At 38.7% G+C, this 16,703-nt stretch overlaps 1 protein-coding gene across 3 annotated transcripts in view; it reads right to left on the bottom strand.

The window, feature by feature from the left end:
- NRP2 (neuropilin 2) overlaps nt 1-16,703 on the bottom strand; it is a 194,335-nt gene that overhangs the window by 151,140 nt on the left and 26,492 nt on the right. For all 3 annotated transcript variants that reach the window (XM_081937861.1, XM_081937862.1, XM_081937863.1), the window contains exon 2: nt 5,559-5,736. In XM_081937861.1, the coding sequence (XP_081793987.1) occupies nt 5,559-5,736 (178 nt within the window). The remainder of the gene's footprint in view (nt 1-5,558; nt 5,737-16,703) is intronic.

Raw genomic sequence — 16,703 nt, 5'->3', positions numbered from 1 at the left:
TAGACTTCAAGAAGTGCAGATGCTAGAAGGCCATTCCAAGGCAAAGATCAACCAAGAACTGGGAGGAGGTGTGCTGCCCTATTTTGCATGGATAATAATATATACATGACATCACTGGGAGTAATGATGTTTCAATGCACAAAGGGAAAGAAATAGCAGGCACTTTCAGGAAAAGTGCCTTAAAATATGTTTTAAAAATTAATTGAAATCACAGAAGGCTTTTAAAGGCCTAACCACAACAGATTTATGATCATTTATTTGTGAAAGATTAAGTTGACTAAGTTGGGACATTATGTAAATTACATAGAATTATATTACAGTCCTAATGCAGGGCGTCCCATTATTTATGTATAAGCAAAATTTCAACCAATTACATAATAAAACAGCAGCAGCTGTTAGGCAGTTGAATTGTTGTTTAAATTCTTCTGTGCAAGTGAGTGTTGCACTTTCCAAGATCAAAATCTATCACTGCAAGCCTGCTTAGAAGTAGAGAGGCTCTATAAAATTTGGTGTGGATTTAATCCTCCCAATAAGTAGATTAAAGAGCCTTAGTGACAGTCTGGCCACTGATAAATTATACACTTTCACTGTACCTTTTGTTATCACAGCCGCTTCAATTCTCTTAAAGAATCTTTCAAAATAAACTTTGTCAGAAATTCTCAAATAACAGCAAAAATGCCCTATTTTCCAAAATATTTCTCTACCGTTTCATGCACTCACTGCTCCCCTCCACTGTCTTTTCTTTGCATGCTGATTTAGATTTAGGGTGTGTGTTTCCTTTCTCCAATGCTGGACTACGCCTCTCCCATGATTAATTATTTTAAAATGGCTAATGGGTTATTGCCTTGGCAGCAATGTCTCTCCCTGTCTCTCTCCCTCTCTCACACACACGTATACCCAGATGTTATGAGAAGAAGTGACATTGCAAGAATAATAAATTAGAGGATTGCCTCCCAGGATAAAGCATTATTGATATAAAATAGACGTGCGATTCTCCCCATGAATACATTGCTGCAAATTCCTTCATTCTAAGCATTTAAGCCAACTCTCCTGTAGGACAAGCATATTATTTTCCCTTTAAATATGGAACAAGGCATCTGGCTGATTATAACTCAACTGCTATGGCATTTCCTGGATTCTCGGGCAGAATGAATGCTTCATTTGGATCCTAAATTTTATCATATTAATCTTTAATTTTTCTTAAGAAGCACCTGGACAGGGAGTTAGCAGAGTTGGCAGAAATGAAAGCAGAGTACACATTTGAACCTGTTGCTTTAACTCGCCAACATCTTATCTCAGCTGGAGGATTGAATGGGAGGGATAGTCATATTACTTTGACCAGGACCAAACCTTTCCATGTGATACAAATCTGCTGGATTAGGAGTCACACAGGCAGGTTTCCTGATATTCAAGCCAATGGAAATACACCACCTCCCCCTTCAAACCTTCCCTTGCTGTTTTGTTATGTTTCATACATTCTGTCAGGGTTCCAAGTGACACCCCCAACGAAAGAAGTCTCCAAGCTTGAAGTTCCTCAGGGTTCCATTTTATTAGATATATCATTTTGACACATCTAGGAAAACCTGGATCTGAGCATTCCGGGTTTTCCCCACCCAAAAAAAAATCAAAGATCCTTCCCCTGCACCCACAAGTTCATCACATGGTCCAATCAATTCCAACAGGAGACAACCCCCAGTCACTCCCATCCAGGTGCAGGCTGAATGCCCTTGACTCCAGAGGTGGATTGCTCCCAGTTTGACCCGGAATGGGCGAACCGGTAGTAGCGGTGGTGGGAGGCTCCACCCACCCACCAAAATGTTTCTGCGCATGTGCAAAAGTGTTACACAAATGCACAAGTACGCGCACGAGCGCACCTAAAGCAGTAGTAAAAATATTGGCAACCCACCACTGCTTGACTCCCAGAGAAAGGAATGTTGTTATGGCTAATCCTCCTCCACTCTGTGCAATCCCCCCTCCCATTTTCCCAGGCACGAAATGTGGCAGCTCCAAAGCTCCAGTGGTAAAGATGGCTTCCAGGGCTGACACATTCAACTCAGAATAGAAGACGACGATAACTTGAGAAGAGCTAATAAACCAGAAGATGTAGCTGCAGGTAAAAATGAGCTTGTTTGTCTGATTGAACTGTCATTTAATGAGCTATATCAATTAGCAAAGTAATCATAAGCCATTACTCTGCCTCCAGAAGCCTCTAACACAGAACTGTGTTGCTCCCACTGTATACTGCACCACATCTGGCCTTCACATAGTTGACGATTTGCAAAGGACTCAGTGACACTTTCCTTTCTGGGAAAAATAATAGTAAGTAACTGGTCCACCAGGAGAGCACTGGGGGGGGGGGTGTCAGAAAACAGGCACGATGACCTTATCCCCAAGGAGCGTGGATATAGCAACATGTATACACCTCCCCCACTTCTTCCAACTTAAAAAAAAATACTTGAAGAAGAAACACTATTTTCTAATTCATAAGAAGCTGCAATATGGGATAGTGATGCTTTTGTTCCAAACTAGCAAAATAGAGCTAATCAGCAAAAAGACAACACAGTTCTAAATCTTTGCAGCTATACGTAGAACAAGCCATGATGAAATATAATGTCTGAATTAAGCTTGTTATTTCTTTCACGCAGAGTGATCCCTAGCTGTTTTCATTCAATGTGATGACAGATATCCTTGTAACCTGCTCCAAGTGCTAGAAAAAACAAGGACTATAAAACTATCAATATTAAAAAAAATATTAAAAGACATTGAGAGGTCCAACAAAACCAATCTTGGATAGCCACCAAGATGTTAAAAACAATTTCATTCCAAAATGAACTGAACAGTTTAAACTTCTATCAACAAGGATCTAAGCAAGCAATTTCAAGCTATGCAGTTATATGAATTTACACTATTTTTTCTTAGGGATAAATTCAATTTCTCTGTTCTTATTTTTCCAGTTTCTTCTTTTAAATGTGAAACTTAACGAAGATTAGGCACATTCCCCCTACTATATGTGTTTCACAAGAAATTCCCTTAATCAGAAAGCATTTTGTGCACAGTTGAGTGAATTTTCATTAAAGATATATGAATGTCAAAGAATAATTATGTTTTAACACAATTAAAATAGTATAGAAGCATCAATTAACTAGGTTTACATTAAAATATGAACGCAGCATTTCTCCCCACCCACAGGGGGAATTATTTATTATTTTGGAAAAATCAAACTGCTGTATCATCAACCAGCTCATCAACTCAATTTATCCACCCCTCAGAAATAAGTAGGACTTAAAACCACATGAAAAGACTGCAGGATCAGATCTAGACATTCAAGAAAAGCAAAATATTTTAGACAGCCTCTAGGCCACAGACATTCAAACAGAGCTATAAAACCCAAGGGGCTACCTCATTAATTCATGCTTTTAATGGTGCTCACTGAAGCGGTTAATTATTTCTTACTAGCTGCTAATTGTTTTTCTTGGACATCGAGCTCCCTGGCTTTGCAATTCACCAAGTGCTGTAGAATCTGTCTGATTTTTGAAGGCAGGGAGCAAACACTTCTCTACTTATGAAGAATGTATAGCACACGAATAACCAAACCGGGGTGACAAGCTGCCAGAAGAGTCCATAGTTCCTTTTGCTAACCAGATGGGAGAGGAAATGTTGAGAAAGCTGCTTTTTTTGTTCACTGCAAGAAAAGTGGTACTTGCCATCAATATTTTTTAAAAGATTTCTCCTGGCCAATTACTGGAAATCTAATTGTAACCTTTTTGAGTAAAAAAACAAAAACGCCATCGTCATGCTATGAAAAATAATCCCTTTTTTCTTTAGTCTTTTTATCATACAAAATCACCTAAGTATCCGCCAATGGGAATTGGCTATACAGATAGTCCTCAATTTAAAGAAGTTCATTTAGTGACTATTCAAAGTTATAACGGATTGAAAAAAAGTAACTTTTGGCAATTTTTCACATTTATGGCAGCATCATGTGAACAAATTTCAGATGCTTGGCAACTGACTCATGTTTATGACGGTTGCAGTGATCACCTTTTGCTACCTTTTGACAAGCAAAGTCAATGGGAAAGCCAGATTCGCTTAATAACCAAGTCATTAATTTATCAACTGCAGTGATTCACTTAACAACTGTTACAAGAGAGGTCAGTAAAACTCTCTTAACAAATGTCTGACTTAGCAACAGAAATGTTGGGCTTGATTGTGGTCATAAATCGAGGACTATCTGTACTGGAACAACAGAACCAATTATGTTAAATCATATCCAACATTTATATACAGGACTTGCTCGTGACTAAAAGCTACATTTTCCAAGCTTCAATTTCTGTGCTTTATTGTCTTATGAATTGAATGTCAGCACACCTTGCAATTTTCAAAACTAATCTCTAAATTGCCTTTGCTTGGAGTCTGTGGCTCTCTTAGTTTCCTCTCCCCCCCAGCAAAGTGGCAGGCAGTTTCATGGGTCAGCTGAAGAGAAGGAGGAGTGATTTGTGATATTCCCTGCCAGCTTCCCACAAGCAAAGTCACTGGGGAAGCTGGCAGGAATTCAGAAGTCACCTCTGCTCCCAGTGCTTTCTGCCCACCTGGGATCAGAGGTGGGTTGTTGCCAGTTTGGCCTAGTTCGGCCGAACCAGTAGTGGAATTCAGGCCTGGGTGGGAGAACTGGCAATGACCCAGGTCTGACACACACCCAGACCGGTTCTCCGATGTCTTCTGCCATTGCCAGCATGGTTCTGTGCATGTAGAGAGCAATTTTTAGTCAAATGCACATGTGCAAGCAAAGCACAGCGAACCGGTATTAACCGGTTCAGGAACCCACCTCTGCCTGGGATCATTCTGTTTCTCTGTTTAGGTAGCAGAATAGCTCTTGAAATGCTGACCTAACAGGGCATGGATAGTCTAGTATGATTCTAAATATGTCACCAATAGATTTGCTCCTATGTAAAAAACACACAGACTCCCAAACAAACCATGAAGCTGATTCTGATGGAACTCTTATTCCTGCACCTTTTAAAAAAAGAGTAGCTTTTTCTTTACTACCTCTGATGGATGACCAAATATAAGGAACCTGAAAATACTGGCATTGTGTTTAGGCAGTTACTAAATGCTCAGTAAGACAGAAAAAAAGACCTTGAGAGCCATGGCCATGTCAGACACCAGAATATGATGCATACATTCCCCATCTCCCTGATTCTGTGCTTATTTGCAATGTAGCAAAGAACAGAAATAAGAGCTCTAATCTGTGCTCATGCATGCAGTGTAAGATATACTAATGGCTTATCAGAAATTTTTGCTTAATAGCTACATTCCAAGTGTGATATATTACTTGCAACTTTGCAGAATGGCACCATCAATTTCAGCTTCAGAGTTTCAACCTCCCATTCATCCACACTATCTAAATTCCTCCAATCATAGTATCAGTTTTTATAAAGATACTACACTAATCATACAGTGGGAGTAAAGAGAGGCCAAGAATCAGGAGGAACAGACTGGATTTCTTTTCCTAAGTCAAGGACAGAGGAAGTAGGAGACAAAAAAAAAGAACCTCTTACTTGCAATCATGTTTCTCAATTTCAAAGTGAGGGTTGAAGTTGAGGGTGATCTTCTGGTTGGGTTCTGGGGCGTAAACGATCCACTCACAGTTCTGATGGGAAGGGTAGTCTTGTGGATAGTCGGGTGAAGTGATGTAGCCAGCATCTTTGGAATTCAAGCGGCCCCCGCATGGCTGAGCTACAAACAAACAGACAAAAATATCCCAAATCTAAAATAAAGTCAGCGAGTGACATTGGTGATAATCTCAAAACACTTTAATATATTTTTCTGGTGAATGATGATTGAATTTTGTTGTTATGGTTTTGTGTTTTCCATTTGTTTTACTAAAGCCAAATAGGTGTGGATATTTAGACTTAGTGTACATAATAATACCAACCTCAAATAGCAATACATTCACATCTTAAACAGTCCAGGAAAACAGAACAGCTATAAATGGGTCCATCTACAAAATTTCTTTTTTCCCCCATGAACATTTAAAACAGAAATCAGATTATCTGGAAATAAAGGAAAATGCCTCCAATTCTTTCCTTTCTTCCATAGTTAGTCTAACAGGAATCACAGGGATTATTAGATTCCAATTTAATAATCCTGCCTTTTGGGGGGGAAGGAAAATACATAATTTGAAACTGAAATGACTATAGTCCAACAGATTATCATACTTTCAATGTACAATGCAGAAATTAACTGTGATCTTCTTTTCCTTCCTTGTCCCTGGTAAATACCTTTTCTCAGCAATAGTTCCTCTATTTCTGAGTTATGCAATTCAATACAACTGGATAAACCTCACATAATAGTGATCACTATGCTTCAGTGCTTGGCTGTCATTCATCTTGAGAAAGTCTTCGTAGACATAGAATGGTTCTTAGCAGAGAACAGACAACTTATCTCCCTCCCTTCATAATTACCATGTCAAATAGGAGTGAGGAAAGGCATTTCAGGGGATACTTGGCAAGATTCAACAAGATCACACACCTTGGCTTTTGAATGTGCTCAGAATTTAAAACCTGTCTTGAGATTCACAAATAGAAAACAGTTATTCTTTTGGGGTTTTTTTTAAGCAATGGTATTTATTTTATTTACGACATGTTTGTCCCACCTTTCCTGTCCAGGACATTTTTCATGGTCTCTTTCAACTATTCTTAATTTAGCTGGAACCAAAAAGAGATAAAATCTGGCTCAAGATCATACAACATGGGAATTTTGTCAAGAAGGAATTCCAACTAATCTTCTCCAGTCTACTTTAACATTGTCATGTAAACAGTAGCACTCTAATGCAAGTAGACTATGGCCACCAACTCTGATCTTAAGGTATTTTTTCAATCTAGGAGCAGCAGAAGCACCAAGGCCCTTTCTTAGCAATAAATCACCTGTAGTCTAAAGTAGATGATCTGCCTAAATGTTGACTCTCCAACCTAAAGTGAGGGAAAAGCAAAAAATTACTAAGCCATATTTTACCTTTTACTAAGCCATCTTTGGCCTTTTACAAGGTAGTTAGATAGCCATAAGGTATCCTGAGCATGCTCTTTTACAAGATAGTACCCTAGAAAAGTATGCACCCTGTCCAACAACAGTGCCTGGCATCCAAAAAGGTCTGTGTGTCACACGTTAGGCCCACACATATAGTCTCTGACATAGCAAGGAATGGCTTTCAGATTACATCTTAGCATTTCTTCTTTCCATTCCAACCGCAAAACTGCACGTCCACACCCCACTTTGTGCCCCTTCTGCATGTCTTTCTTTCCTGGCTTTGCCTTCATCTCCTCCCTGTCTCCTTCAACATTTCATGGCAAGCTAAGCAGTTGGAATTAAAGACTGCAATAATCAGCAGTGGTGGTTTTTGTGGTACAGGCCCACAAATAGCCTGGTAACAATTATATATCTTGAGCGAGGAAGCACTTTCAACCCTTAGTTATATAACAATGGACCCAGGAGGGTGATTTAATCTTCAAGAAAACATTTCATCTTACAAAGGCCACAAATCTGATTTATTATTTCATTACTGGCTTAGGGGGTGGAAATCTGCATCATACACACAACTAAATGCATACTAAAGAATCTCCACAATGCCATTCCAATATGGCTGTACAGCACACTGTTTTTATTTTTACTGTGTCCATCAAAAGGGACAAAACTGCACAGCGGTTCATTGCTACCACCAGATGATGTCCCCTCAGGGCAGCCTAAGGGGACAGTCCCTCTCTGCGTGCCTCAAGCAATTTCCCAGAAGGAACTAAGAAATAATGAAAGAAGGAAAAGTGCAGACACCCAAGAATTAAATGAAATAGCTCTCCCTTTGAATTACAGGTTTGGTTCAGATATGACCACAGCTGGAAACAGATAACAAAACAAATACTTTTGAGCAGTGTGATTGTACGTGTATTGTTTCTAGCAGCTACCCCTACACATATTTGGAAATATCCAATGACTGTAGAACATTTTAATGTGAGGAAAATATACTGGACAGGATAGCCATGTCTTGAGAATTTCTAAACAATATGTCCCTTGCCTAATCAGGATTAGCCAAGCCAAGCAAGCAGCTTTAGTTTTTCCTTCTTGTGCTGCAGCCAATCTAGTCTACCTATTTTACTAACTTGCTTTACAGAACAAAACTTTAGTGATCAGGATCCAAAGCCATGTGAGTTCTCTGCACTCAAGTTAATAGCAGCTGACATTTGGCAAGAGGTTTTCTACCGTGCATTGCTAACAGTTGCTAATTTAACTGGGACAGTGAAGACAACCTACAAATTCTGCCTGCTTTACCACACTGCTTCATGTTGGGAGTGGGACTCTAGGGGTATTCAGGCTAAATGGCATGGGGAGGGACACACCAACATTAAAAGGAGGTCTTTGGTACTGGAGAAAACCTTGAGGCAAACAGGAGGCCTTTCATAATAAAGAAAGCTCCCAAACACAGGCTCTGTTCCCTGTCTCCCCCTTCTTCTAGCCTCCGGGGATGCTTTTATTCTACAGACACATGACACAGAGGAATAAGAAAACTCTTTTAAATCAAGGAACACCCCCAAAAAAGCTACTGGTGTATTCCCCACACTCCACCCTGTGAATGTTATCCGGTGAAAAAAATAACTCTTGCTTATACAAACTTCTGATTACTGAAATGCACTGGATGACCTCATGGTCCTTCAGATAAATTGGGGAAGAAAAAGACAGGGGAAATGTTGCCTCAGCTGCATAGACACATAAGCAAAAGGCTGAAATTAGAAACTACTACAAACACTATATAAAATTATACCGTGCCTGTAGTTTTCCATTTGGGGAAAATGTTAATGTTTAGGATTTCAGGAGACCACAGGAAAAAGAACAGAGTGAAGAAAGTAAATGGGCTTCAGAGATTTTGCTTCTCTACTGTCAGTCATGCTTGAATGTCACCATCTGCATGAAACAGCATGGCCTTGTGAATTATATATTACTTCTCAGCAGCTAACTCTGGGTTTTAAGGACAGGGGCCTTCTTCCCAAGAGGTATGCATTTCCTCCTCTCTCCCACTCTGGTTGAATGATTGCCACTGAAGGTCCAACACACAGGAGGCCAAGCAAAGAACTTGCTCACCAGAAACTGTTTTGTATGCTTGCCTTTTTCAATTTGTCAAGCCTCCGAATCTAGTTAAGAGTTCAGACATGATAACTGAAGCTGCATTAAATCACCTAAAAAAATCAGGCCACGGTCTGTAATGGGTGTGCTCAATCCTACATTTGGTGCCAATACACAGGAGGTGTCTGGTGCTCTCCAGCAGGGATAAACAATAACACCATTTCTACCATGCTGGTTGTATTAGCAGAGATAATGAGCTTCTCACAAATAATCCCATTCTGCCCAAGAGTTATCCAATCTTCCCAGGGTTCCAAATAAGCAAGCTGCATTTTCCACACTGTCCAGTGAGTATAACAAGGAGGTCACTTTTTTGCAAAAGGTGGGATGAATCCTGGCTTCCCATTTAGCTCCTCCAACCCTGTTGGTGGCATCCAGAGCACCGAGGCACATTGAGAGAAGGCAAACATGGGGACCAAACTCCTCCACTTGATCTCATTTTTTTTTAAAAAAACCTTCTCCTGAAAAGCTATTCTCTGCAAGAATGGTTTTTCCCTTCCCAAGGATAGGACTAGTAAAGCAGGAGGAGGACTAGTGACAACAGGAAATGACAGCAGGGTCTCTCTGTCTCCTATACAAGCAACTTGCCACCTCCTGTTCCACAAAGGACCATTTTCCTCTTTCACAAAATCTACCTTCCCTCTCAGGGTGCTGGAGGAGACTCACAACATCAAATTTCTTGTATTATCTGAGCTAAATATATAGCATTTTAATATAAACCTTTTAATCATCGGTCAAGACCCAGAACCAACATTCTCAAAATTTGTCATCAAAGTCCCCCCACCACTTTTTTTTTTTTTTTTTTTTTTTGCACTCTTAGATAGCAAATCTTCTGTGAAGACAATGGTCAGTCTTACTCATCCCTGGCAGACTCTCTTAAAGTCCTCTGGAACCATAGAATGTATTTTATCAGAACAAATGCTATGCTGAGCTAGCAGGTAGCTATATGCGTTAGCTCTGCAGGTTTTAAGTTTTAATTTGCTAGGTAATAACACTTTGGAGTCAGAACTCTTTCACCTTTTCTTAGGTTGCATCCAAATCCTAGCTGTGAACAGTATGTTCTAGCATAGGAAGCTACTTTTTTAGCTTTTATATTTCACTTTCTTGAAAATCTTCCTTGCATGATATTTTTTAAACTCATTTTTTACATCAGAGAATACAATTCAACTAAAACACACTGTTTGTATTTCAAAATGTAACTATTGCCTATTTTCTAATTTTACATACCCTTATTTTGTGAGATTACTTTTGGAGGAGGAGGAGGAGGATGAACTACTTTATACAGAACCCTACAATATTTTGCAAGCAAAGTCCTGGTTAACAAATTGGCAGAACATTCTTGGATTGTGTGTATTCCTGCACATGCACACATACACCCACATATGTGAACTGCTTTGTTCTGAAACATGCTGATTGTTTCAATACGTTTCCTTCTACAAACCTCATCCAAATAATTCTATGTGACTTTCCACTTTGCAGGGAAAAGCGGTATCCAGGAAAAAAATCACAAGAAAGAATTTAAGAAGTAAGGATATATAAAAACATCTGGTTTCGTTCCATGGAGAGAATTTTGTCAACACAAAAACATTTATATAAACCCTCAGCTCTTTCTAAAATCTCTTCTCTTTTCTTGGAATCCAGGAACAGGTATGTATGCCATATAGATTTTCTGCATGCAAACTACACAGTTATTTTTCAGTTAACTTGATAGATGCACATGTCTACAGATTTTTTTTCTGTGGTCCTCTGCACACTTTTACACCCTCCTCATAAAAACAGCCATACATCATTTGCACAAGTCCAACTCTTCCAACAAAAGCATTCAAGTGACACATTTTATTTTGCCTGGAACACAGACAAAGTAAGCAAAGAAAACTTTTATAACTTCCATATCTCATCAACCCTTCACATTCAAGCATTGTGTTCAAAATTCCCACATGCTGTTAAACAATTTTAAAAAATGGAAAAGTAACAGAAATCCATGTGCAGTTTTATAGTTGCCCAGATGTCCTTTGCATTTTATCTTGAAATGTCAAGCCACTTTATTTGACAGAATATGAAAAGAAAAGAAATCTTATAGTCATTTGTCAAACTATGTACTAATAAAAAATAAAACGAGGTTGCCAGAAATTAGGAGGAAACTGCATGAAACCTGGATCTTAGAAAATTTGTCTGTATAATAGTCATATTTACAAACACAAAGCTCTCTTAGAAGAATTTTGTTCAAAAAGCCTCTATCTAGGATAATCATGCACATTAAAAGCAAAAGTGTGGGAGGGAAGAGAGAGAGAGAAAAATCAAAGTATTGCATTTATCAGGCAAAAGCTAAAATATTACATTTATCAAGGTCTTAATAAGGGACAAAAGAGGAAATGGTGGAACAAGGAGCATTATTCTCAATAGCTGGTATAATTACCCCATATTCTGCCTGTTCACCATGCTTCATAAATACGTCATTTGTTCACGAAGATGAAAATCTGCATACCTTCCATGCAACTAATGCATGCAGAACTGGAGAACAGAAGTATCTGAACAACATTTTGTATGTTTTCTAAGCAACATGCATATCCCTAAGGAGATGTTGGGTTGTATACATAAAACAGATTTGTATAAACTCTGGTCAATATTCATAAACTCCAACAAAACTTCAGACGAATGAAAACTATTTTGGACATCATAACACGCACATGCACGCACGCATACGCGCACACACACACACACTTATTACCATTCTGAAAGAAATATCTAAAAAATTTCCTCCAGGCATAGCAATCTCCAAAGTTATAACACTACTGTTACAGCACTAAGCCTTTAAAATTACATAAACAAACTCTAGTTCATATTAACATCACAGGAGATCTTACACATCCTTAGTATATTTCTTAATTAAACGTATGAGCTGGGGGTGAAGAGAGAACAGACCCACACTGGTGAAAATACTGCTACTAATGTACATAAGCAAAATATTTCTGCACAGAATCCAATATTAAATATTCAAACAGAATTTTCTCCTGGGTCTTGCAGTTTTACTTTAAATAGTAATTGGAGATGTAAAGCTACTCGATTAAGGCGGTATTGTTATTATTGCAAAAGAAGAGAGACTGTACAAAAAAACCCAAGTGGGATTTAAGGTTCAGTGGGTCTAACACTGTTGCCATTGAAGACTGACGTTGGGTAATGCTGGAGCTGAAAACCACAGGTGCTTCCTTGCTCAGCCCCGTAAAATTGCAAGGATCACCCACAGTTCCCCAAAGGAGCAGAGTTACCAGAACGTGTGCCTCTCACCAAGTCTCCCTCTCTTTCGAGAAATTATCCGAGGAGATCACGGTACTTCAACAATAAAACTCAACACTGGGTTTCAAAAGAGGAAAAACCCAGACAGCTGTCTCCCTGAGCTGCCAGAAGTTCAATCCTTTAAGCGGAATACCTTATTTACTTTTTTTCCCAAATGCCATGAACATTCAGGTTCACACTCATCTCCTGCCTGTCTTGGAAGAAAAAAGATTTTCTGCTCATCACAATTCAGTAAAGAGGGAAGATTTCCCGAAGGCAGCTTTCCACCTCAGCGCATGTGTCCATTTATAGTATACTAAGGACTCCATTCAGTGAAGGTTGAGCACCTTTTGCAAAAGTGCTAAACAATCTCAATTCTCAGTGAAGCTGAAAAATAATCAGCAGCATCCCATTAAGGTGCTCCTCCACTCCCTCTCCATGAATCATAAATGTCCTTAGCAAAGCCCCAAAGCCTTGTATGCATAAAAGTGAACTCTAGCATTCCTCTGATCCATCTAAAACCTGCAAGGTTCTAAGCACTCTTCTGCCGAGCACAGAGGCTCGCATGTTTTTGCCCTTCGCATGTTTTAACAAACAGACATCAGACCACAATCATTGGCATATCTGGATAGTATTTATAGGCAAAAATCCATCGTAACAATCAATGAAAGAGCGCTGAAGTCATGCTTAGTTAAACATTCTGGGTATATATTTATTTCATATGTTTAATATGAATAATAACCTCTCTAGAGTGTTACACAAAGCCTAACATAGAAGCAAACTGTATTCTACAAAAGCACATATCATAATCATTATGCTTAAGATGCTGCATTTGGGTCACATATGAAGCTTCTTAGCTGAAGCTACCCTGTTCTGCTGTTTTTGAGGTCCATGGTGGGGGGGAAACCCAAAATATGAATGTATCAAATAAACAGAGATGAATTTTGAAAGCAGTTGATTTCAACAACCAGCACTTGTTCATGCTGTAGAAACCTCATGGCAATTGAATTTCTTCCTGATTCTAACTACAACATAACCAAACATTTATCTTGTTTCTAAGGAAGCTCGCACTATGACATGATTTGGGAACTGATGGTCTATGCTTCTACACTGTCCTTTAGAAATATCAGAGCCAGAAATAGTCTAAAGATCAGAAGGCAAAATCCCAGTAGAGAATTTTAGCCTAGAGGCATGAACAAGGATTGAATAATGTAAATTTGACATCTTCTGATTTAACAACAGTGCTTATGAAAGTAATCTATCAAAGAATGACATATAAGACAGAATCCACTAATTGGGTAGGAAAAAAATGACCTTTCAGCTTGATGGCAAAGGTTATTTCTAAGAGATGCATCTTGCTGGTTTAATTTATATGCAGAGTAGATTATCAGAGATTCCAAATCAAATCAACAATAGCATCACAAACATTTGTAAAAGTGCTACATGATTTCTGCAAGCAAATCACAATGCAAGTAAATACATCTAAGAATTCAACTTTTCATTACCAACTGGAAATCCTACTCACATTGCTAATAAAGCCTTCAGTATTTCCCCAGACAGATGTTTAACTAAATTTCATGCTAGGGATGCAGTCACACTCATGATAATTTTCTTTCTCTGCAGTCTGAACTAGGATTCTGTTTTTATTCAAAATGACTTCCCCTTGTCATGAGACCACCTCATAAATGCCACATCTGGGCTTAAGCAAAGGAGAAGAACTATCCATCAGCCCAAGAATGTGGTCATTTGACCACTTCCTAAGGCCAAGAGGGATGGGCTATAATATATCCACTTTATACTGCAAGACAGCTGTGAGTAATGAAGTCCTGAAATCTCAGCATATGGCTCTATTTTTCCTGTGAACATTCATGAGAAAGAAATAAGATTCAATCTCTCTTTCTTAAACAAAGATAAAAAGGAGGATCATTTTAAAACATTCACATTCTGATGTATTTCAGGTCTCAATCTTGCAAAGATTTGATGGATGTTTTCCTCCACTGTGTTTGGAAGGATTAATTTATTACATGGATGTCCTAACCTGCATCCAAGAACCTCAGGGTGATAGAAATGCTATCTCCTCTCTACCTTATCATCATCACCTTTTGTTTTGTCACAACAACTCAGTAAAGCAGGCTAAGTAAAAAGACTGGCCATCATCACTTATGACCTTCGCAGACAATGTGAACCATTTGCACAATTTGAATTTGTACACTACAGCTGATTCATGACACAAGGCATTCTAGAGTTCTTGCCTTGTTATAACAAGTATCTTGGGAGGGAGGGGAAATCAAACAGGCAAATATGGTTTTAAGAGCACTACTGCAAACGTGTCTTTCAATCCTAGTATCTTTAAAAAATACAATGATAGAACTCTTCAATCAATTGCGCTTGCACATGGGCACATATGTACACAACTGCTTCAGTTCCAAGCTTGCAACTTGGAAACTGCAAGTTCATGGCTTGTTCATGGTTTAGCACATCATTAGAAGACATTGCCCAAAGTAATAACCTTGAAAGTATTTTATAGTTTATTTGGGACTGCCTACAGGGACCTTCAGAAAAAAATCCATTGTTTACAAAACACAGTAAGCCATAAAAATGCTCAGGCAATTTTCTCCTATAGCTAAAACTCTTCATTTTATCTTCAGGCAGGGATGGGATTCAGCCGGTTCGGACTGGTTTGGGCATACCGGTAGCTCTGACGATCAGCTGAGAGTGAAGTGGTTCGCTCCAACGATCAGGTAGGCCCACCCACCCTTACACTTTACTTACCTATTGCCTCTCAGCTGATTAGCGCGGCAGAGGGGATTGCCACGTCTCAGCTGTGTTACTCCCCAAGAAGTTACATGGAAGGTAAGTTTTGGTAAAACTGCACCCACAGGTGAAACATGAGATCACCAAACCGGTTGTTAAATGAGCAGGATCCCACCACTGTCTTCAGGGTTACATCTACAAGGTTATGCATAGGAGCCATCCTCTGTCAACCCATTAGTATGCTTAGAACTTATAATTCAAACAAGCATGAATGAATATATGCCTGGACTAGTCTCTGCAGTTTTCTTGGCAAGTGTTTTGGAAATGGCTGAGAGAAAGGGACTGGCCCAAGATCACCCATCTGGCTTCATGCCTAAGTGGAACTAGAACTTTCTTAGCACTTTCAAATTTTAATTTTGGCTACAGACTCTTCAAGCAGAATATCTAGAAAAAGAGGGAGTTCAGCAAGATCAACACTGATAAAGATATTAGATTCCAAATCGTGTGCAAATTTATTTAATAAAGAGGCCTCAGCGATTATTACGGAAGATGGCATTGAAAGTGATGAAGGGATACCTCAGCTAAATATTTCTGCTGTATTTGTCTTAAAAAATTTCTCTTCCAAAGCCGTCTATTATAAACCACATGTGTACCTAATGGAGTTTATCTTTTCACTGCCAATGAGGAAGACAATGGAGAAAGCTATTTACAGAGGGCCTAGGGGTAGCCCACAATTTATCTTTTAATATTCACATTTTCCTTTTTAACAAACACAGCTGATGAGATTTTACATCCTGCTTAGCCATAATACCACCTACACTTAATATCATTATCTGACATCTTAGATCATAAACAAATGTAATTCCAATAGAGCAGATGATTTAACTTTGTTAATTGATATTTATGTCCATTATTGTCCATGTATTCCTGCAAATGTAGTTCCGGGGCCCTTGATGATAGTTCTGGAATTACAGTTCCTAACATCATCATCAATCATTGAGCCTCTCTAATACACCGCCTCTCTGGTGCCTTCCATCATGCCATTGTCTCTTAGAAGAACCCATGTGGGGCTGCCCCATGCAAAATCTGTTCTGTCCAGCTTATGTGGAAAGGTAGCGTCATATTAAAAGCGTGCAGTAAAAATGGATAGTTTTAAGACAGAAAATATTTTTTTACATTGTTTCCAAAAGATTGTATTAAAATGTACCAGATATTGTACCAACATGTTAATCATTATTTCTTCCTTCCATGTGGAGATGTGTTCCTTAGTGACCAGCATCAAGGCTATTCATTATCAGTAATATTTCTAAATTTGAGGTTGGAACAATAAGCCCTATTAAACAATATTTAATATTTAATATTTACTTAGACCAATTTCTGAGAAACTATACTATAGTAATTCAGAACACAGGGGTTTTTTTGCATTTCAAATGTTGCATTTTTTACTCATGTTGCTCTGAAAAATATCTGTAAGCCAGCACATGTGGAACAATTCAATACTCTAAAGGGAA

The sequence above is a fragment of the Natrix helvetica genome, assembly GCF_964273705.1.
Source record: "Natrix helvetica genome assembly, chromosome: 1".
Lineage (NCBI taxonomy): Eukaryota > Metazoa > Chordata > Lepidosauria > Squamata > Natricidae > Natrix > Natrix helvetica.
Note: the sequence above shows the minus strand (reverse complement) of the source record. Positions and strands in the feature narration are given on the sequence as shown.